Genomic DNA, 24,571 nt, shown 5'->3' on the forward strand with positions numbered 1-24,571 from the left:
TGATATGCAATATTTAAAGTGACAGAAATAAAAGTAGTAAACAAAATAATTTTATGTAGTCTGTGGCTTTCTGCCTAAAGAATGTGTAGGCTGTTGTGCCTCATTGCAGGTAAGCTGTGGATGAAAGGTTATTGTGCATTCCAGCTCTATTAGACATCTGGAAACAAGAAGCATTTTAAAACTCTGGGTATGGAGTTAGGATTCCTTCTCCTGATGAAAGTTTGGTGAGAAAGGAGTACAGGAAAGGAGATCCTTGAGTTGGAAATACGTTAGAAAAGCTTGGGAAGTGTTGGAAAACACCCTGGAAACAGAACATTTAGCCTTCCGAAAATCTGGCCTTAATTTTGAGTTCTTGCTCACTGTCAAGCTTCGAAATACTCATTTCATGGTGTGTATAGCTGGGAGACCTTTTCAAAAATCATATAGTGATACTTACTAGGATAAAGATGTTTTTTCATTGAAGTAGTTGTTTTGTGGGGTGGAATATTAACTTCCTCCTTCTGTTTTTAAAACTCTGTAATGTTTTACATTATATCTCATAACTCAATATCAAAATAAAATAAGAGTTTCCAACCCTGTTCATAAGGGAGCTTGAATCTGCAGTCAAGTCATGATCCTTAAATGTAGGCTATTATTCCATCACAAACACAAAACTCTGAGGTCATCACTGGGCTGAGTATTTTCCCAGTTTTATGAGAGAAGGAAAACTAAGCAAAAAATTAACTTTGTTACTTTTACAGGACCTGTTCTTATATTAAAAGGTATGATTTGGTAGTTGGGCTCAGTAGGCAGGAAAGGAATAGGGCAGAGGTGTTTTGGAGAGCTACAAATATTCTGAAATAACTGTAGTCCAGGATTGCTTGGCTATTTTTCAGTGCTCAAGATTTAAATTAGCTAATGTAGACGAAGCCATCCAGAATTGTGAGAGAGAAGACCTAAAAAACTTCTTCTCCACCTGATGAATTTAAGAGAAATAATGTAGAACTAAATGTATGAGAGTGAAAAACTGAAGCATGCTAAAGAGCAAAATTAAGAATTGAAATGATGACACATATTGACCAGGAATATAGCACTTTATACAAGTTACCTTTCTCTTTTATTAATGGTTTCATTAAAAGTTCATTGGTTTAACATTTTAAACTATATCTTTCTAAAATATTGCTCATTTATAGTATTTTGTATAGTTTGCTGCATGTATATTTCAGATCTTTTTTTTTAAGATTTTATTTATTTATTTGACAGACAGATCACAAGTAGGCAGAGAGGCAGGCAGAGAGAGAGAGAGAGGGAAGCAGGCTCCCCGCTGAGCAGAGAGCCTGATGCGGGGCTCGATCCCAGGACCCTGAGATCATGACCCAAGCCGAAGGCAGCGGCTTAATCCATTGAGCCACCCAGGCGCCCCTGTACATTTCAGATCTTATTCTGTTCCCATGAACATTTCTATCCTAATGATTTTAAACCTTAACATATATTTTAAAGTCAAGGTATATCACAGTATATTCAGAATCATTTTGGAGCCATATTCTGAAATAGATTAATTATAGCATAATTAATAATAATAATCTCCTTTTCTAAATAGTACCTAAGTAAAAATGGGGCTGATTAATTAGATGCATGTAAATAATGAAAATTTCAGATTATGTGCGGTTTTTTACTCATGCTTTTATTTAATGGGATATTCCACAGTTTAATTTCCAGTGAGAATTTTTAAAAAAGCATTTACTTTGTATGAGAGCCACACTGGTATCAGTCACCAAAGAATAATATTAAAAAGCAAAATTAAAGAAAATATAAATAAAATATAATTTTCAAAAAAAAATAAACATTTAAGAAGTCAAAATTAGATTAAAACATTTCTTAAAATTTTAAGTGAAAACATTAATTATAAATAATATTATACACCATTTTTAAAAATTGAGATCTTCTTTTTTCAATATATATGGTGTGTTATATGTATGTATATACTTTTATATGCTTAGATCTACTCCAAATAACTAGATTTTCAATACCAGAGAAAACAAAGCATTGAAAATGTTGCAGATGAAATTATCAATATTTGTTATCTGGATATATTTCAATTGATGGTACATATATGAATATGCAAGCAGTCATCATTCTTGCAAATGATAAGATCCTTGAATACTTAAATAGGAACAAAATTCAATCTATAAACAGGATTTTGAGTACCAGCAACCCACCGTGCCTTAGGAAGGGTAGTTTCTGAAACCAGATGATAATAAAAGCCAATATTATCAATCCCTTACTGTATGCTGGGCACTCTGCTAAGCACATTACCAAGATAGATGTCAACTGATCCTCACTTAAATGTGTCAGTGCCTTGAAATTGGTATTGTTGTCATTCCCACTTTACCACTCAGGCAAAAGAGATTTAGATGGAGGAGTTGACAGAGATCATAAAGCTGGGTGGCACAATTTTAACTCCAGACATGCTCTGACCACTGCACTAGACCGCCTCTCATGTGCTATTTTATTGTATTGTATGCTCAGAGGGTAGAAAACAAAGAATTTCATGCTTTAATATGTTTTTCTAAGATATCTTAACTGTAATACCTTTAACAAAAACAAATATACACACGTGCACATACATAATATCTGTGAGCCTTAGCACTGTTCTTTCTTACAGAAAAACCATAAAATATGTTATTGTTTAATAGACCAAATGAAAAGTTGTCTTTTGTGAAGACTTCATTAAATAGTATTAATCTTCCTTGCTTCCTAACTGAAAGAAGTAACTTTAAGATAGATCAAACTGCATTTTGAGGGGGTATCTGTAGGAGGGATGAGGTCACATAGAGATTGTTGCAAGTAGGGGCCGGTGCTTAGGAAGCTTGTGTTTATTGCAAAAGTTCTATACATTGAGGCACATTTAAGTCATTTTTCAATCAATAGATAGTATAAACATGATCATCCAAGGGAGTCTGGGGAAAAAAGGAAGGATCATTTGTCCTCAGAAAGACTGGCTATTACTAGTACAATAGAAAGTCCCAAGATCTATTTCAAATAAATGTAAGAGGATTTCTGTAAATTAACTAGACATTATACTGTAGGGTTTTAAAATCAGATCTTCTAGGGATATAAAGTTTGAAATTAATCTGTTTTTTTATGCATTTGATTCAGTCTTAAGATGTGATATAAACCTGTCTTTGAAAGCTAGATGTGAATGATAGAACATAATCTAAATTTATACATTGAACTGCTTGATTTTAATATATTTGTGACCTTACGTATATGCAAAACTATTTTAAAAGGTTAAGGAAATGGAAGGAATTCTAAAGAGAAGATACCCCAATTCTTTACCTGCTTTAATATTGGCTGCATCAGCAGCTGGTGATACAGTGGACAGAAATACAGTGGACTTTATGGAAAAAAGGATAAAAAAACTAGAGGCTGATTTGGAAGGCAGAGATGAAGAAGCAAAGAAAAGCCTTCGGACCATGGAACAACAGTTCCAGAAAATGAAGGTAAGAGCCAGCTAGACCCTCAGGGTCTCAATACCATGGGGGGGGCTGGGCACTTCTCAGGTCTCATTTTGACAAATCACTAAACATCCTTCCCTGTAAAACCTTTACCATGAATGTCAGCAGATGCAAAAGAAACCTAGACCCATCTTGTCTTTTTTGTTCTGCTTCAGCAATTTTCTTTTTGTTTCAAGCATGGAAAATCAAGCACAGGGCCCCCTCTAGGTGATAATAGAATTAGTGGAAATTTAAAAAAAAAAAAAAGAATTAGTGGAAATTAAGTCATGAAAAGGCAGATTAGTAAAACACCTCTGATGTATAGTCAATAAAAAATTGTTTTTTAATTACCAAGGTTGAAAATACTTTCTTGAAATTTCCCTAGACAAGGGAGAAGAGAGTAAGACAGAAGAATACTTCTTGGGGGGTAGAACAGGGGGCCGGGCAATGCCTGTTGAAAATGTCTTACTTTCTCTGAGTTTTCTGATCCTTCATGAGGAATGAAGTTGAAACTACAAGTGCTGGGATGACCAAGTATGAAAGAAGATGTGATATTTCATTTACTTTAAGAATTTGTTGAGCACACAGGGGGCGCCTGGGTGGCTCAGTGGCTTAAAGCCTCTGCTTTCAGCTCAGGTCATGATCCCAGGGTCCTGGGATCGAGCCCCACATTGGGCTCTCTGCTCGGCGGGGAGCCTGCTTCCTCCTCTCTCTCTGCCTGCCTCTCTGTCTACTTGTGATCTCTGTCTGTCAAATAAATAAATAAATAAAATATTAAAAAAAAAAAAAGAATTTGTTGAGCACACAGTTTCTGCAGTAATCCATGCTAGATGCTTTCACAGACATTTTAATTCATCTTGCATGATCCTTTCATCACTGGTGAGAAATAGATATTGCTACCTTCGTTGCTTTACAGACAGGGGAGCAGAGATGTTCACAATTGAACATCTTGCCTGAGGTGCTGCTGCCAGTGAGCGATAGAACAAGGCCTCAAATCCTAGGCCACGCTGCTTCTAGGAAGCAGTTCTCATTCTCCACAGATTTCTATCCTGAGAGAAGCAAAAGAGAATAGACTATTAGATTCCAGAAACAGTAGAAGGTTGAAAGCCTGGTCCAATACATCAGCCTGCTAGTTAATTTAAGGTCCTGTCAAGGAAGCTGGTTTACTCCACCCTCTTTTTTTCAAATCTCTCAGCCCACTCCCTGGTTCTCTTTCTTCTCTCACTCTCCTGACTTCCAAGGTGGACTTCCGTTTTAAGACTCAGTTTCCAACCATGTTTACCTTCCTTGCTTTCTGCTCCAGTCCACCCATCTCTTTCTCCACTCCTCCTCTCACACAAATCTGAGGAGATGGCACACACGTGAGAGTAGGGCTGTCACAGGTGTGTGGGTGTCTGGTCTCATGAATTCCCCCAGTACTACTTGGCAAGCCTATTGCTGTAGCTAATCAATTTCTTCTTCTATTTCCCTAAACGTTCACTCCAGACCTCCTTCTATTAGGTTCCTCTGACCCCACAGTACTTTTAAGAGATGCAGTGCAATGGAAAACACACAGGCTTTTAGAGTCAGACCAGCCTTCCCTCCAGGCCAAGTTTAACCCTTAGGGCTTCATGACTTTGCACTAGTTACTTCAGCTCAGTCTCCCTCTCTTCATATGTAAAAGAGATAATAACTGACTTAGTGCCAATTATGCTACTTACACTCCCAAATTTCTTTCAGTTCCTCTGTACCTTTTTATCACCATGTCACTTTACGGCCGTTATTAATAAAAAATTAATAACTATTGTAATCTGACTAGTCTACACATACCCACTTTACCCCATCCTCTAATCAGCTCTTGACAGAAAAGCCAAAATTATATTTCCGTATCCCTCTGTGTTACACACATACACACACACACCTTTATTTATATCCCTCAATAACTTCCTCAATAATAAATTCCTCAAAAATGGCCTATAATTCCATGTATGACCAGACCTCTCTCACTGTCCAATGTGTTCTCCCACGATGCTTTCTCTGTCCTATTATACTAACATGTTTCTCCTACTTGCCATGTTTCCTGTAGCCACACATGTTGGCAGACTCTTGCCTTTGACTGGTGTGCTCTGCCCACCTCATTCTACAGCTAAGGTGTTCCTCTCTTTCAGCTCTCAATCCAGGTATTGCTACCCCAGTGAGACCTTCATGGACTCTCTGATAGACAAATTATCTCACAGGCACTCTAGTCCCATGCACTTCTCCACTGCATCTACCACATTTCCGGCCATTTTGATTGGATCATGAGTGATCGCTCTCCCCATCTAGCTTCTAGACTTGATGGCTGGGACTATTCTGCCTCTACTCACCATTGTGTTCCATCATTCAGCAAGGTGCCTGACACAAAGCAAATGCTGAAATATTTTACTTAATTGATCCCTAATTCATAGGCTGTTGGAGGATCAAGCAGCAAAGTATATGTAAAGCCCTACTGCTTTGCATGGAGTGTAGCAAGTATTCAGTTAATGATTATAATAATTACAACTAATATTAGCATTCCACTGACCAAATAGAGGCATAAATTCCAATCCTCTAGCCTATTTTTATATATCTAAATCCACCCACCCTGACTTTTCTCTTTTTGCTGTTCCCTCCTGTCCCTTCTCACTCTGTCACTTCTTCCTTTCATTTCCGGTTCCCAGTACACGCCAAGCATTAGATTGCCTTGACCTGTATTCTTCCTATTTCCAAAATGTCCCTGCTTCCACTTATCCCCAAATTTACACTCATCTCTCAAGCCCAAACCTAAATGCACTCCCTCTGCTATGGTCTTCCCACCTTTTCTCAGGCTTCCACACACATCGGGGCACCTCGTCCCCGTTGCACATATTCATAGGCCCGTTAACCACAGTTGTCATAGGACAGTGAAACTTGCCATGTCACTCTCCTGACCAGGCTGTGAACTGTTGGAAGGCTGTACTTCTCTATCTTCAGAATCTGGCACAGAGCCTGGCACACAGCAGTAGCTCAATAAATATTCATTGAATGAATGAACAAACACTGTAGTGCCTCCCTCCACAGAGGAACCTGTTTAGGTTATTTTTTTTTTTTTTTTGTAATTCTAAAGCTCCAGTATAACAAATCCAAGCTGATTTACTCCTTATGAGATTCCTAAATTGATATTAATAAGTTGAAAACGTACTATTTCTTAAAGATTTCAGTGCCCCCAATTACTTTCCCTATTTCTCCTGAACATGTAGTTTGTCAATTTGCAGAGACGGGTACACAATAATAGGTTCAGTTGTGATACTTAATAAGTTTTGGGGTGTACAGAAACGTGTGATTTTTGTTTATAAAGAAACATATTAATTTTGAAATGATACAACATACTGAGAAGATATAACATTATACCCTTTCAAGATTAGGACTTCAGTACCTGTGACTGACTCAGAGAACTCAGAGTTGGAGGCATCAGAATACACAGTGAGTGTCTGAATGAAGGAATAGGGAGGACCCAGCAGACCACAGGGCTTCAGTAACCAATGTCCTACTTAGCAGTAGTTTTGACCTAACACGGATTCTTGTCTTCAGATTCAGTATGAACAGAGACTCGAGGAGCAAGAGCAGCTACTTGCCTGCAGATTAAAGGAGGCATCCCAGAACCAGTCCGACAGCTCCCGCAGGGCCGAAGCACTAGAGAAGGAGCTCGACGACATCAAGGAAGCCCATCAAATCACCGTAAGAAAACTTGAAGCTGAAATAGACACTCTTAAACATCAAAATGCCGAATTGGAACTCAAGAAAAATGATAAAGAGGATAAAGATTTCCAGTCTATTGAATTCCAGATAGAACAGGCTCACGCTAAAGCTAAACTGGTGAGACTTAATGAGGAGCTGGCTGCGAAGGGGAGAGAAATACAAGACCTTTCGAAAACCGTGGAGAGGCTTCAGAAGGAGAGAAGGATGATGCTGTCTAATCAGAGCTCTAAGGGTAGAGAGGAAGTGACTGCAAAAAGGGTGAAGAAAGATGGTTTGCATTCAGGTAAAGGAAGTGCAAACTCATTCCCTGGAACCCTGGATGGCAGACTTTACCAACCACATACTTTCACTGAGTCCCATGTTTCAGAGGTTTTACAAGAAAACTGCAGATTGAAAAATCAACTGGAGAGATTAACTGTGGAGAGGAATGAGCTGAAGATGAAATCTGAAGCCGCAATGAACCAATTTGAAAATTCCATGAAAAGGTAAAATGTGAATCTGGAATTGTATGGGGACATACAAAGATAAAAACATCAAAATTGTAAGATGTATTTCCTCCGGTAATTAGTTTTAACCCTGAACTGAATTCATTACCAAATCTTAAGAAATTGTATTACATTGCCAAGCATAGATCTCTCTCAGAGTAGGATCCTCTACCTGTTGGAAGCCAGATTCTGATAAACCTGAATCTCCAGGGGCGCCTGGGTGGCTCAGTGGGTTAAGGCCTCTGCCTTCGGCTCAGGTCATGATCCCAGGATCCTGGGATCGAGCCCCGCATCAGGCTCTCTGCTCAGCAGGGAGCCTGCTTCCCTTCCTCTCTCTGCCTTCCTCTCTGCCTGCTTGTGATCTGTCAAATGAATAAAATCTTAAAAAAAAAAAAAAAAAAAACCTGAATCTCATGTCAACCCCAACCATGTCCTCAGGCTGACAAATCCTGTCTCCACATTTATCTAGGTTGTGTTAATAAGCTGACCCATGGGGCCTTCTTGCAAATGAATGTCATCGTTGATGACCCCTAGGCAGACTGCAGAAAACAGCTTTTACTAAAACTAGTTGAACAGGGGTGCCTGGATAGCTCAGTTGGTTAAGCGTCTAACTCTTGATAGCGGCTCAGGTCATGATGTCAGGGTCATGAGATCGAGCCCTGCGTCTACACTGAGTGTGGAGCCTGCTTAAGATCCCCTGGGGTACCCGGGTAGCTCAGCTCAGCATTACCATTCCACTGACCAAACAGAGGCATGAATTCCAATCCCCTAGCTGGGTAGCTGGGCATCCAGCTCTTGGTTTCGGCTTGGGTCATAATCTCCTGGGTCTGAGCCCTGTGTCAGGTTCCTCGCTCAGTGGGAAATCTGCTTGAGTTTCTCTCCCTCTACCCCTTCCCCTGCCCCTGTTCATGCAGTCACTCTCTCCCTCTCTTTCTAAAATAAATGTCTTTTAAAAAAAAAACTACTTGACACTCTAGAAGGAAAAGTTCCTCTTTTCCAAAGTAACTTCGAAATAATCTAGTGCTCACATCCATTCACGCCTTGAAGAACTTTTGTGCTCATCCCTTTCCTTCTCAGAATCACTCAGTACTGTCTACTTTCTTTCCTCCAAGCCTTCTAACATGTTCAGATCTTCTTCACTGTCATCAAACCAAGTCCTAGTCCTCTTTCTGTCAGTACCAGTTTTCCACAGGTAGCCTCTTATTTGCACCTCACCTCCTCTCAGCCGGGGCTCTCCTCCTCACCACTCTTGTAAATCTCATCTCTCAATAGTGACCTTTCCTGGTCCAGTGATGTTGTCTCTATTCTCATTTTCCTGGACATTGTTGGCTTTCCTGAAATATGGGTTTCCTCCCATAGCCTCCATGACTGACACCTCTGTCTAACACTCCTCTTCCGTATCTTTTAACTAACTCTGACTCCTTTTCATTCTCCTTCCTCAAAAATCAGACTTCTACCAGGGTTCATTTTTCAGCTTTCTGTTTATTCTCAGTTCTTTCTCCGTTGCTATATTCATCCATTCTTGTGGCTTCTACAAACCGTGACTCCAATTTACTGTTCAAGGCTTGAGCATAGACGTTAAATTTACTATTTTCCAAATTGTTCCTCTCGGAATCAGTAGTTATCTCAAATTTTATTCCATTTTTACCGATCAACTAGCTCCTCCTCAAAACTTTCCCATCTCTGTCTATGACCATGGTTTTTCAATTGCCAAGTTCAGCTTTACCTCCTTTATTTCTTGGGCTCACAGATTATGGGGTGCTTCCTTATAAATATGTGTCCTTTTGCTTTCTACCTTCCTGTAGACAGCAGCCTTACCTGGTTTACTAGACAGCTTCCCCACCCTAATCTCCCTGATTTTAGTTTCTTTCTCCCCCCGCCAATCATTTCACTTAAAAACCATTAATATCCCTGTATCTGAGTTACACTAGTAACTCCCACTTCCTGAAGTATCAAGACTAAATTATTCTACGTGGCTTCCCAGGTGCCAGAACCTTCTCTGCGGGCCTGACTTGCTGAATGTCTTTGCTGCCTTTTGCTCATCCATGCTTCAAGTACTGCCTCCTCCACAAAATATTTCTTAGAGCCTCCCAGGAAATTTCCTGCTCCTACCTCCTCTATAACTTCTGTACCAAGTACCTATATTAAGTACCAAGAAAGCACTAGTCATACACTGCCTTATAACTCCTTGAGAACTGATACAAGATTATCCTTCTTTTGCAACCTGGCATAGGAGCAGAAGGAGTGAGCACCTAGATGAATGCATATTGATTGATTGGCAGCTGTGTCTGAATCATCCTGTCAACCATAAATGCTTCCAAACTGAAACCTTGTTTCCCATGTCCTGAATGTGATACTGGAAATGAAGCTATTTGAAAAGAATCATATTCTTTTCTGGAAATAATTTAAAATTGAAATTTTTCCTATGCATTTTTCTATACGTAATTTGGTATTGTTAACCTGCTTATCAGATAGCCCTGGGCCTGAGAAGTGAGGAATAACCTTTCCCAATCCCAGATTTAGGCTGTTTTAGCTTTGTTGTTGTTTTTGTTGTTATTGTTGTTCAGTTGTTTTTTACTTGAGTTTGGTTATATCATAAATGCTTTAGGTTTTTATGCTTTTCCAAAGACCCTAATCACACCCTTTCCATGAGGAAATATTCATATAAGTCAAATAAGCAACTGATAAATTTGTTTATAGTTTGGGAATTGCCACGTTAATATGTATCAACAGAGATTTATCCAGTATCTGCTTTGAGTAAAATCCTGTCAATTTTTAATAACTTTTCCAGTAAGAGAGAAAATGTTTATCTGTAAGAAATGTGTCAAGTGTTTATCAGAACTTTGCCACTTATTAAACTGCGTCTGAATGCATGAATTTTATCAGAGAGACAAATCAGAGTCTCTCACACTTAACAAGCAAAAAAAACTAGGTGCAGGTGACAGTGGGTCCTAAAGAATTACCATAAAGGTTATTTTATTTTTATGACATGGCAGCTAGCCCTGGAGTCATATGCGTGGACCAAAAGCATGTTGCCTAGAGACAAAGCTTTGGAGATCCTAAAAGGAACTGTGATTATCACAATAAGAATCTGGGCAAAAATCTGAGTTTCTCTTAAAAGATAAAATATGAGGCCTTACTTTATATCCACACAGAACATTTAGAACCTTTGATTCTATCAGAAAGTACAGCCCCAGGCTGGGGGTTGAGTGAAAGGCCCAGACTTTGAGCTCCAACTCTGCTGGGCTTGAACCCCAGGTCTGCAGTTTACTAATGAACTCTAGAGACATCACTCTTAAACTCAAGTTTGCCCTTATAAAATTCAGTAAATAATAGCTCATGGCATGGTTGTAAGATCTCACAGGTGATCCTCTATAAAGCACCTGTCAGAGTGCAGTATTGGTGCTCTCTGTCCCTTTGTTTCTTTAATTTCTAGGCTTCATATGTTATTTTTGTGCTAACTCTGAATTGAAAAGCTGTTTTTATGTGTGATTTTCTTTGATTTGCTCTGCAGAGTCAAGGAAGATACGGCAGCACACATTGCATCTCTCAAAGCATCTCATCAGAGGGAAGTAGAGAAACTCCTTTGCCAAAATGCAGTAGAAAATTCTTCTTCCAAAGTAGCTGAACTAAATCGTAAAATAGCAACTCAAGAGGTAGATGACTTTAACACACTTTCTTTGACTTTAAAATTATTTTTTTCAGGACTGTTAACAGAACACTATTTAATTCAGAAATACGTTAACTTTGCTTTTTGATAGAAATGAGAAATTATTGAAGTGATTTTTTTTTTTTACAGGAGACGGTGCCATTACCATGCATTTAACTATTCTACTTTAAGATTATTCTTTCTTAAAACGGGGGTTTCTCGGTTTTGTCCCAACATTTCTCAAATAGTTCTTCTCCTAAGGCAGTTGTAAGGGATGGTAGAAGGAATGGTAGAATCACATTATGTGATTGAGACCTGAGTACTTGAACCTGAATGTTGAACCATCTCCCTCTGCCCAAGTCCTGGTTGACAAGTAATTATCCTAGTCATTCTTCTTGCCCAGTGGCCTTTCATTCATTAAACAAATAATGATTCGAGGTCTATAGACAATCAGGCACTGGGATAAAATAATCAACAGAGAGATATACACAACTGTAGTCACTATGAAGTATAGTCTTCTTAGAATTATGACAGAGTATGCTGAAAGTTCGTCCATGTTTCTTCAAAAAAGTGTATCTTCCTTCTTGGTTAGTATGTACATCTCTGTGGAATATCCATGAATATCTAGTATGTGGCCCGTTTTCTATGGTGTTAGAAAATTGAAAACACAACACTAAGATAGAATAGTTATGTCCCGGGGCACCTGGGTGGCTCAGTGGCTTAAAGCCTCTGCCTTCAGCTCAGGTCATGATCCCAGGGTCCTGGGATTGAGCCCCGCATTGGGCTCTCTGCTCAGTGGGGAGCCTGCTTTCCCCCCTACCCCTGCCCTGCCTGCCTCTCAGCCTGCTTGTGATCTCTGTCAAATAAATAAAGTCTTTTTTTTTTTTTTAAGATTTTATTTATTTATTTGACAGAGATCATATGTAGGCAGAGAGGCAGGTAGAGAGAGAGAAAGGCAAGCAGGCTCCCTGCTGAGCAGAGAGCCTGATGTGGGGCTCAATCCCAGGACCCTGGGATCATGACCTGAGCCAAAGGCAGAGGCTTTAACCCACTGAGCCACCCAGGTGCCCCTAAATAAAGTCTTTTTAAAAAAAAGTTATGTCCCCCCCAAAAAGAAAGCAAATATGGCAAAAATGTTAGTTGATAAATCAAATCGAAGGATATATAAATGTCCATTGTGCTCTCTTCTTTCCGTTTTAATTTTAAAAAAACAAGCTGAGGTGGGGGGAAACCAGGAAATGATTATCTTGCCACCACCTCTCCCATCAATAATTATTTAATAGCATCTTGATTAAAAACAAATCACTCAGGGGGGCCTGGGTAGCTCAGTCATTTAAGCATCCAACTCTTGATCTCAGCTCAGGTCTTAATCCCAGGGTCATGATTTTGGGCCCTGCCCAGAGTAGAACCCACTTAAACTTCCCAGTTGAGCAATTTTATTTATTTGTTTGTAGGGCCAGATATTGGATATTATGAAACTATTGGGCATTATTTCAGCTATTAAAAATGCTAGTATGGTTTTGTGAGAAGATACCCTTATAAGGAGATGCATGTTGAAGTATTTGGGGGATTTGGGTGAAGTGTAATGAGGTCTATACTTTAGGTTCTTACAGCTCAGAAACAAAGAATTTTGCCTATTTTAATATTTCAAGGAGAATGATTTAGAGTGCTTTTCAAAGGCAATCAGTATATAGCAGTTGCAGATTAACTTCTCTGGCTTTCTCCCTCCACAGGAGCAGGCTGTCTGTGGGCAGTATAAACATGATAGCAAGTCAATGTGTAGTTGGGAGAGGCAGATGAGGTAGTGTCATTGCACCATACATAGTGCCATTAATGTTACTTTCCCGGGTTTCTAAATCTAATATTATAAATTAGGAGTTAAGTGGAAGTCAGCATAGTCTGAGGAGAAAAACAGCAAAAGTAAAGCATTAGAGGTTAAGAGATGCACATTTTCCTAATACTTTCTCGATGAAAGTATTCATGTACTTATTTGCCAAAAATGTGTGACGTTTATTTCATGCTAATACTAGGCTTGTGCTTTGTCAGTAGCTCTTTAATTAAAAACTATTCTACTTAATCACAAAGTAATAAAGATGATATTGGCTACTTTCTCCAGAACCCTTTGACTTTATAATAGAGGTTTATTTTAAAAAGTGTTTTTTAGGCCTCCAGGAGAAAAGTACTAGAGATAAAGAAGCCACGCAGTTATATAGCCATTAATTTGTATTATGTGTGATGTATTAAATATTAAAACAAAATAATGAATGTATTCAATGAGCTTAATTAATCTATGAACTTAATTTCTGTGGCAGTTTATTTCCATGTTAGAATTTGGTAATTTTAAAATATTGGGAATTTTTTTTAGTACAAACAAAAGCCATTAGTTGGTTTTCTTATATTTATCAAACGATGTTTGGGGAAGCAGTCTCTTAACTCAGCACTTCTAACATAATTCCCTAGGTACTTCTAAAACATTTCCAAAGTCAAGTTAACGAACTGCAGGGTAAACAAGAGTCTCTTGCAGTTTCTCAAGTTCGAGAAGAAATCCTACAGAAAGAGGTAAGAAATAAAAGTATTGGGCTAACATAAGCTTTTCTTAGCCATTTCAATCATACTACTTTTATATAAATTTTTTTTAACAAATGTGCAAATAGAAATAACCTGAAAATATATATCACGTGTCAAAATATATCAATAACTTGTTTACGGTAAGTCTGCTTTCCCCAGATGGAACTCTCAAATATTAAGTTTCTTATATAGTTAATGTTGACATTTTTCTGGGCAGTGAGGAAATAGAGCAGAGGGGTATTTGGATCTTTTGATTTTTTTTTTTTTTTTAGGAGATAAAACTAGATCGTTAAGGCCATTTCTGCATTAAGTATGAATACTATAAAGCAATCATTATAGTCATGCCGGATCCCCAGTGACAATATCGTAGGAAATAGATCTTTCTGGAAACTCACCCTTTTATTACTCTAAGATCCTTTTGGTTCTAGAAATTATTAAAAAAAAAAAAAGAAACTGCATTCTTTGAAGCATGTACACCACTTTTTATTCAAGAATTTATTAAACCATAGAAGCAGAACATACATACAACTAATGGCATTATGAAAAGATTAATGTAAAAACATTCCACACTTAGGTATAAATTAATTGAAAGGTTATAGTTCAGCCGATATGCATTCTTTTCATTGTTTAAGATGTACATAAACGTTGTTGAATAAGCAGTAATTTAGCAGAACTTCACACACCTAAAGTAAACTTTTGGGGAAAAGCAATAAAAGGAAGTATGTTCTAGTATTTGCGAGATAAAGGTCAGTTTTAGTAAAGTTACAGTGTTCCTAGTTTAAGAATAGCTAAACTATTTTGAAAATAGGAAAGATGCAACACATGATTTTGAAGCCTGTTTACTGAAAAACCTAAAACACTCCATCTCTTAAATAAAATAAAGACAGTCTGCCTTTTTAATGGGCAGTACATTTATAATAGCTGTTGTAACAGGGCTTATTTATTCCCACTACTGATAACCTCCTGAGAGCCTTCCAAGGGACTTTTCTCTCCGGCTGTTGGGAATAGTTCATTTTCCCAGCCCTGCAGGAGCTCCCAGAATTATTCAAGCTGTTTCCACTGGCTTCGAAGGTGCCTCGGGGCAGCCAGCTAGGCAGTCTTAGAGTTCATCTGGTGTGTTGCCTATTCCTCACGAATCACAGTCCTGCAGTGCTATTAGCTGGAGTTTGAAAACAGTTGCTTCGCAGGTCATCTAGTTTTTCAGTTGTTTAAGGAAGATGGGTAAATCCCAGTCTCTTTTGGACCACAAGAAAAAGCACAACACACAGTTTTTAACAGGAGTAAATTCTGTTTTTATTTTTGACTGCTTGTTTGTTGTTGTTCTATCTCTAGAGAAAACAGTGATCTAAAATTTTCCAACACAGTTCAACACCTTGGGAAGTGAACCATATCCCACTAGCACGTTAACCATGAAAACCTGAAAAGATTTTTCTAATTTCTGCATTTTGTTCCATGCCTGTGTTACCTCAAGTGTTGTTAAACCACATCTCTTTAAAATCCTAACTCAGGCATGAATTCCTCAAATCTTTTTTTAAAAATATTATAATGAAGAAGGTAATCTTTCATATTTTAGCACTCGTCATAGATTTTTGGTCTAATTTTTCCACTCACTGTTGACTCCCAACAATCTGTTTATTTCCTTGCACCCTGAAGTTGGAGAGAAAGGACTTGAATCTTTACTCAGACTCCTTAATTTTAGACAACTGAGAGGACTGCTGCTATTATTGCTTGTTTCCATGTTCTGCAGTTAGTATATACATTTTATTGGTCATAGTTTTTCATCGGTAGGATTGTTTTACCTGTATAGTCTATACAAATTTTAGAAACCATTCAAGAGTGACCTCTAATATGAATTCAAGGACTATTAATAGTGACTCCTAAAAATTATCAGGATTTTTACTGTAATTTGTGTCAAATAGTCTACAGCTAGCGGCTTTTATTTTACAAATGAATGGTAGGAATAATTTGGGGGGTTATGATAAGGTCTGGGCTTAAATTCTTCAACATGTTAGTGAGCCTTATGGTGACAGGTCATATAAACATTTAGAGTCATACCGTGACTGTAGGCAACACTTGGTACTCTGGATATAAACCAGGAAACAGCAAGGCAGCAGCAGGCCTTTTGCTCTTTGGTGTGAGTAGTTCCCACAGCAGTCCACACAGGTGTTCTGGAGACCACACAGGTGCAAGGGAGTAAGACTCACGTCTGGCAGTTAGAGGAATCAACCAGGCTTAAACTCCCCACATTCCACAAGAACGAGCGTCTCATAATACGTCATGCACAGTGGATCCCATGGGGACATGCAAGAGTCACCGCTTCCAGGAGAGCCAGACCTACCACTTCCCACCAGGTATTTCAGTTCATGCCAAGTACTCCAAGCCCAGATGATGTTCCACCAGTTGGGGCCTTACCACAAGCAGTGTACCTTTATCAAGAGAACAAAGCTAGAAAGTGAATTGAACCCAAGGCCAGTTTCTCATGCAGAAGGAAGAATTATATTTACCCTTTACCCACAGCCGTTTGCTAGTGTTTTTAAACTCTCAGTCTCAGGTTTCTTTAGCTATTAAATGGAATAAAGTCTACTTCTTAACTTTTAGAAAAAGTGTTTAGGTATCAGGCACTGTCGATAGGCTTTTGGGATACAGAAATGAGTAGAACACCCGAAGGTATCATCCTCAAAGGGCTTGAATTCTAGTGAGTGGGACAAAGAAATAAACCAACATATAAACTATAAGGTCCCCCAGCTAACTTCCTTTGCATCAGAACTGAGTCACATGCCCACCTCCAAACCAGGCATTGCCAGAGGACAGACAGTGGACAGCAGTAATGGGCTTAAATCTAAGGTCAGTATCTCCTTCAGTTCTAGAACATATTGGAATCTAGACTCACTGGATTAAGTGTTCACAAGCACTAGCATCATCCCAGCAATGTGGCCAGGGAAATGCATCAGCCAGTAAGTTGCAAGGTAGGAAGGCACATGGGATGGTTGGAAGCACACAGACTCCAGCAGGTCATGGTCATTTAAAGGAGTAAAAATAGCAGTAATTTTATGGTTTCAGTCTGAATTGAAATTTATTGTTTGTAAGATTATGTACTCACCAGCATATAAAAGGACAGTACATATGTCTTCTGGGAAGAAGTCTTTGGGCTGTACATGGATCATTTGAATTCCCCTAACCGAGCCTCCTCCTGCTAGTGGTCCGTGATGTCTGTCTCCTTTAGTAGGAAAACATGTTAATCCACCTTGAGTAACAGGATCTGGACGAATCCCTCTTTCACTTCAGTAAAGCAATAAACTAGTAAGACAATAAGAATTTTATTCATTTAGGAATATATGCTTTCTTTTTATTGATGTTACATACTTCTATCCCTGGTAAGGATTTGTTTATAAATAATTTTTAATATATTTTATTAAATATTTAAGACTATTTAACATTTTTATACTAAGATTAATATATATTAGAGAAATTAGAAAGTATAAAATCATCCACAATCCCATTACCCAGAGCATATTTTGCTACTTATTCTTTCAGATTTTCTTTATTCATATATAGTTACAAATACTGTGAGGGTGTGTGCTTATGCATACACACATGTAAAATACATGTTTGTGTGTTTGCATATATAGGATTTTAAAGGATAATTTTTTACCTAACAGTATATATAAATATATTCCCATGTCAGTATATACCTTTTCTCATTTTTTTCCAATTTTATTGAGATATAGTTGACATACACTATTGTGTAAGTTTAAGGTATACAGCATAAAGATTTAACATATATATAATGAAATGATTACTACAGTGAGCTTAGTTTTCATACATTAAGGAAAAGAAGATTTTTCTTACCTCAGTTAACACTGAACTCTTAGGATTTACATATGTATGTATGTATGTATGTATGTATACCATGTGGCAATGTTAACAATGGTCTTCATGCTGTACGTTGCATTCCTAGTATAGTTACTTATAACTGGAAGTTTGTTCCTTTTTGATCACTTCATCCAATTCCCCTTTCTCCCACCCTTTCCTGTCCACCTCTGATAACTACAAATCTGATCTCTTTTTCTAGGAGTTTGGGTTGTTTTGTTTTTTTTTTTTAAGATTTTACATATAAGTGAGATCATATGGTATTTGTCTTTCTCTGACTTAGTTCACTTAGCATAATACCAGGAATGGGTTCCCTGCAGATCATGAAAATGTTGTCTCATTACAAACTCTGAAGTGATATTTAACAGATATGACAGTGCCAATCATCCCAATTAAAGTGTGAAAATTTTTTTGGTCACCGGTGATATCAGGGATGTTCCACATTTTTAAATATTTAGATTTGCTTCTGATTTCATTGGCTTGTATTTTCACATAATTGTATGGGGTTGGGGGTGTTTTGGATTTTTTTTTTTTAATAGCGTTATCAGTGTTATTAGGTACTGAGTGTTTACATAGGAAACGATTGAATTTTTACTTTTAGCCTTTTCCACTTGCTTATTATTTTGCCTTTAAGATTTTATTTATTTGAGAGAAAGAAAGAGAGAGAGAGAGAGAGAGAGAGAGCATGAGAGGGGAGAAGTTCAGAGGGAGAAGCAGACTCCCCGCAGAGCTGAGAGCCTGATGTGGGACTCGATCCCGGGACTCCAGGATCATGACCTGAGCCGAAGGCAGTCACTTACACCAACTGAGCCACCCAGGCGCCCTTATTTTGTTTTTTGATACTAGCAGTAAATTATCATAATTATGTGGTATAAAGAAAATACATTTGTTTCACCAAGCCCAAAATAAAGATCTTTCAGGGCGCCTGGGTGGCTCAGTGGGTTAAGCTGCTGCCTTCTGCTCAGGTCATGATCTCAGGGTCCTGGGATCGAGTCCCGCGTTGGGCTCTCTGCTCGGCAGGGAGCCTGCTTTCCTCTCTCTCTCTCTGCCTGCCTCTCTGTCTACTTGTGATCTCTCTCTGTCAAATAAATAAATAAAATCTTTAAAAAAAAAAAAAAAAAAAAAGATCTTTCAGACCCCTCTGTTTTACTCATTGGCACCATGAAAATATGACCTTTTTCTCTGTGAACCATGGTATGAAAAGAGAGGTACCACACTAGACTGTAACCTCTATGAGGATGGACTGTATCTTTCACGTCTGTATTCTCAGGACCTAAGATAACGACAGGACAAAGAATTCAGTATGTTATCTCAGAAAGAGGTTGAACTCTTTCTCTGTGTTGGGTATTATACTGTGTAGGGTGCTTGAAATGTATTACTTAATCCTAAAAGTAATCAACCTGTTAAATACATTGATACTTTGTTAGCAAAGCTGAATATACCAAAGACAGTGCCCACCTTCATTATGAATGCTGTAATCAGCCTGGCATACATGGGAGGAGGTGGTCCAGTCATCTGGAACCTTTTGGATTATGAGGTCACTTCAGAGCTAGGCTGAGCCAGAATTAAAACTATTATTCTAACAACTCAAGGTATTTTTCTTACTAAGAAGAAGCCTCTTCTCTAGATAAATTTTATACAAAGAAAATGTAGTAAATATTCTTAAAACTACCTGGTAAAAGCTTTTTTTCTTGACAATTTTTCATTTATTTCATACCTCAATTTTAGATTACAAAACTCCTGGAAGAACTGAGAGAAGCCAGAGAAAACCATACACCAGAGATGAAACATTTCATGGGCTTAGAAAAGAAAATTAAACAGATGGAAATGAGACATCAACAAAGAGAGCAGGAACTTCAACAGGTAAAGTAGTAAATTATATTTACACACTCGTATAGCTCTTCACTTTTAAGTACCTCCAGTTTGCTATAGTTTTGCTATCGCTAGCAACACTTACTTCCCGAAGTGTTTCATTGTGTATTAAGAATAAAAATACAGCTTTTGAGAGCATATAAAACTTTAAATTTCAGGGGCGCCTGGGTGGCTCAGTGGGTTAAGGCCTTTGCCTTCAGCTCGGGTCATGATCCTGGGGTCCTGGGATCGAGTTCTGCATCGGGCTCTCTGCTCAGCGGTGAGCCTGCTTCCCTTCCTCTCCCTCTGCCTGCCTCTCTGCCTACCTGTGATCTCTGTCAAATTAAATAAAATCTTAAAAAAAAAAAAAAATGACACAAGTTGTTTCTCTAAGATTTTATTTATTTTAGAGACAGAACACAAGCAGGGGGAGGAACAGGGAAGAGGGGAAAGAATCTCAAGCAGGTCCCAAGCCGAACATGAAGCCTGATGCATGGTTTGCTCTCATGACCCAGAGATCACAACCTGAGCCCAAACCAAGAGTCGGATGCTTAACCAACTGAGCCACCCAGGTGCCCCTCATGTTCTTCTTAATTACTGATGGCTGCCTAAAAAGAATGAGTCTTTGAAATCCATAGTCCATATTCATTTCATAGATGTTTGTAAGAAGTAGAATTATATTAAAAGATAAATCATTTAAAATATATGCCCGGCACAGTAATATCACAATTACTCAACTACAGATAATAGAAACTAAAAATGAATGAGCTTTAGTATAGATCACATTAGACCACAAAATAAGTTTCAGAATATTAATAAGATTGAAATCAAAGCAAGCATTTTTTCCAACCAAAATGGTATGAAACTACAAATCAATTACAAAAGAAAAAAAAAAGAACACAAATACATGGAGGCTAACCAAGATGCTACTAAATAATAGGTCAAGGAAAAATTCATAGAGAAAATTTTAAAACTCCTTGAGACACATAACACAACATTCCAAAATCCTTTGGACACAACAAAAGCAGTTCTGTGAGGGAAATTTTTCATAGCTCTACAGGCCTACCTCAACAAACAAGAAATAGGGGCACCTGGGTGGCTCACACAGTTAAGTGTCTGTTTTCGGCTCAAGTCATGATCCCAGGGTCCTGGGATGGAGCCCCACATCAGGCTCCCTGTTCGGTGGGGAGCCTGCCGCTTCCCCTGCTTGTCTCTGTGCTTTCTCTCTCTCTCTCTGACAAATAAATGAAATCTTTCAAAACAGAAAAAAATATTTCAGGGCACCTAGGTGGCTTAGTCAGTTAAGTGCCTGCCTTTATCTCAGGTCATGATCTCAGGGTCCTAGGATTGAGCCCCATGTTGGGCTCCATGCTCAGTGGGGCGTCTGTTTCTCCCTCTCCCTCTGTCCCTCCCCCCACCCACTTGTGCTCACTCGCTCTCAAACAAAATCTTAAAAAAACAAAACAAAACAAAACAAAAAAAAACTTAATCTATCACACCTAAAGAAACTAAAAAGAACAAAGCTCAAAGATAGGAGAAGGAAGGAAGTAATAAAGGTCAAGAAAAAAATAAATGAAATAGTTTCGTTCATCTTTTCTATTTTTTTGGTCTCTAAGAGCTGGTTCTTTGAATTATAAACATTAACTGATAAGCTTGTAGAGACAGACTCATCAAGAAAATAAGAGAGGACTTCAATAAATACACTCAAAAATGAAAGAGGGGGAATTAAACCAGTACCACAGAAATACAAAGCTTTATAAAAGATTACTAAAAAGTTCTATGCCAACAAATTGAACAAACTAGAAGAAATGGATTTCTATAAACATAGTCTCCCAAGACTGAATCAGGAAGAAATAGAAAATCTGAAAAGACTAATTACCAGTAACAAAATTGAATTGGTAACTGAAAAATTCCCAGTAAAGAAAAGTCTAGGACCAGATGGCTTCAAATGTTGGAAAAATACACCTGTAAAGAATTCATTCCAATCCTTTTCAAACTATATGAAAAAAATTGAAGAGGAGGGAATATTTTCAAAGTCATTCTTAGAAAGCCTCTATTACCCTGATACCAACAACAAAGACACTACAAAAAAGAAGAAATCAGACTCTGTCCCTAATCAACATAGATGCAAAAATCCTTAACAAAATATTAGCAAACTGAATTCAAAACTACATTAAAAGAATCATTCACCACAATATGGGGGGATTTATTCCAGGGATGCAAGGATGGTTGAGCATCTTCAACATGATATAACACATTAACAAAGTAAAAGATAAAAATCATATGATCTCAGCAGATATCAGTCAAAAAAGCATTTGACAAAGCTCAACATAAATTCGTGACAAAAATTCTCAACACACTGGCTACAGAGGGAACAGAACATAATAAAGGCTATATACAACAAACGCATAACTAACATGATACTGCTCTGTGGTGAAAAACAAAGCTTTTTCATGATCTGGTACAAGGATGTCCACTCTCACTGCTTTTACTCAAGATAGTACTGGAATTCATAGGCACAATAATCAGACAAGAAATAAAAAGCAGGGGCACCTGGGTGGCTCAGTTGGTTAAAGCCTCTGCTTTCGGCTCAGGTCATGATCTCAGGGTCCTGGGATCGAGCCCCACATCGGGCTCTCTGCTCGGCAGGGAGCCTGCTTCCCCCTCTCTATCTGCCTATTTGTGATCTCTGTCTATGAAATAAATAAATAAAATCTTTAAAAAAAAAAAGCATACAAATTGATAAGGAAGTACAACTGTTGCTATTTACAGATAGCATGATACTATATATTGAAAACCCTAAAGACTCCACCAAAAATCAGAATAAATTAATTCAGTAAAGTCGCAGCATACAGACATCTGTTGTATTTCTGTATACTAAAAATTAGCAAAAAGAAATCAAGACAATCACTTTATAACTGCATCAAAAAGAATAAAATATGTAGGAGTAAATTTAACCTAAGAGTTAACAGACCTGTACTCTGATAATTCTAAGACCTAGTTGAAGGAAATTGAAGGTGACACAATAAATGGAAAGATACACCATACTCATGAACTGGAAGAATATTGTTCAGATGTTCATAGTACCCAAAGCAGTCTGCAGGTTCGGTGCAATCCCTATCAAAATACCAAAAGTAGCATTTTTCATAGAACTAGAATAAATATGCCTCAAGTTTATATGGAATCACAAAGGACCCCAAGTAGCCAAAGCTGGAGGTATCACACTCCCAGTTTTCCAACTGTACTACAAAGCTACAGTAATGAAAACAGTATAGGACTGGCACAAAAACATATAAATCAATGAACAGAATAGAAAGCCCAGAAATAAACCCACACTTATATGGTCGATTAATCTATGATAAAGGAGTCAAGAATACACAATGAAGATAAGACTGTCTCTTCAATAAATGGTGCTAGAAAAACTGAATGGCTGCATGCAAAAGAATGAAATTAGACCACTATCTTACACCATATACAAAACAAACAAAAAACCTCTACATGGATTAAGACCTAAATGTAAGACCTGAAACCATAAAACTACAAAAAACAAATAGTAAACTCTTGGAATCAGTCTTGGCAATTTTTTTTTTTTTTTGATATGTCTCCTCAGACATCAATAGATCATCCAGACAGAAAACTTTAAGGAAACATTGGCTGAAACAACACATTAGGTAAGATGGAATTAACATACACAGAACATTCCATCCAAAAGAAATAATACACATTTTTAAACACACATGGAACATTTTCCAGGATGGATCATATACTGGCCATGAAACAAGTCTTAATAAATTGAAGACTGAAGTATCAGGCCAATATTCACAAATGTGTGTAATGAAACCAAATTAAGCAACCAATAGGTCGAAGAACAAATCGACAGAGAAATATAAAAATATTTTGAGACAGTTGAAAATGGAAACACAGTATACCAAACTTAGGGGATGCACCAAAATAGTTTTAAGAGGGAAGTTCACAGCATTAAGTGCCTGTGTCAAGAAACAAGATTTCAAATAGACAGCTTTACACCTCGAGGAACTAGAGAATAAATGAAGCCCAAAGATGGAAAAATTAAGGAAATAACAAAGATCAGAGCAGGAATAAAGACTAAAAAGATCAAAGAGACTAAGAGCTGGTTCTTTGTAAAGATAAAATTAGCAAGACTAAGCAAGAAAAGAGAGAAAACTAAAATAAATGAAATCAAAATGAAAGAGGAGACATTACAGCTGATACCACAGAAATACAAAGGATCATGAGACTGGTATGAATAATTGTATAACAAATTGGACAACCTAGGAGAAATGGATAAATTTCTAGGAACATAAAATCTACCAAAAGGCATCATGAAGGAATAGAAGATCGAAAAAGACTGATTACTAGTAAGGAGATTGAATTAGTAATCAAAAACATCCTGACAAAGTCCAGGACCAGAGGGCTTTGCTGGTGAATTCTAAAAATATGTAATGAAGAATCAGTACCAGTGCTTTTCAAACATTTGCAAACATTAGAAGAGGAGGGAACTCTTCAAACTTATTTTTGCAGGGCCAGCATTACCCTGGTACCAAAACCATGCAAGAAAACACTGGTCAATGTCCCTCATGTACATAGATGTAAAAATCATGAACAAGTTATTAAGTCAAATTCAGCAATGTTATAAGAGGATCATACACCATCAAGTTGTATTTATTCCAGAGATACAAGGATGGTTTCCCATCCACAAATCAGTATGATATACCTCATTAACAAAATGAAGAGTAAAAATCATTTATGATCTCCATAAATGCCAAAAAAAAAAAAAAGCATTTAACAAAATTCGACATCTTTTCCTGATAGAAACTCAACAAACAAAATATAGAGGGAATGTACCTTGACATAATAAAATCCACACTCATTGGTGAAAAGCTGAAAGCTTTTCCTTTAAGATCACAAACAAGGAGCAC

The 24,571-nt window shown here is 37.7% G+C and overlaps 1 protein-coding gene across 1 annotated transcript in view; it reads left to right on the forward strand.

The window, feature by feature from the left end:
• The window catches only part of CEP162 (centrosomal protein 162), a 111,532-nt gene that overhangs the window by 80,408 nt on the left and 6,553 nt on the right, over window positions 1-24,571 (forward strand). The window contains exons 22-26 of the mRNA XM_080806495.1: window positions 3,270-3,482; window positions 7,044-7,696; window positions 11,211-11,352; window positions 13,806-13,904; window positions 19,512-19,646. Coding sequence (XP_080662621.1) covers window positions 3,270-3,482; window positions 7,044-7,696; window positions 11,211-11,352; window positions 13,806-13,904; window positions 19,512-19,646 — 1,242 coding nt within the window. The remainder of the gene's footprint in view (window positions 1-3,269; window positions 3,483-7,043; window positions 7,697-11,210; window positions 11,353-13,805; window positions 13,905-19,511; window positions 19,647-24,571) is intronic.

This window comes from Martes martes (assembly GCF_963455335.1).
Source record: "Martes martes genome assembly, chromosome: 6".
NCBI classification, from domain to species: Eukaryota; Metazoa; Chordata; class Mammalia; order Carnivora; family Mustelidae; genus Martes; species Martes martes.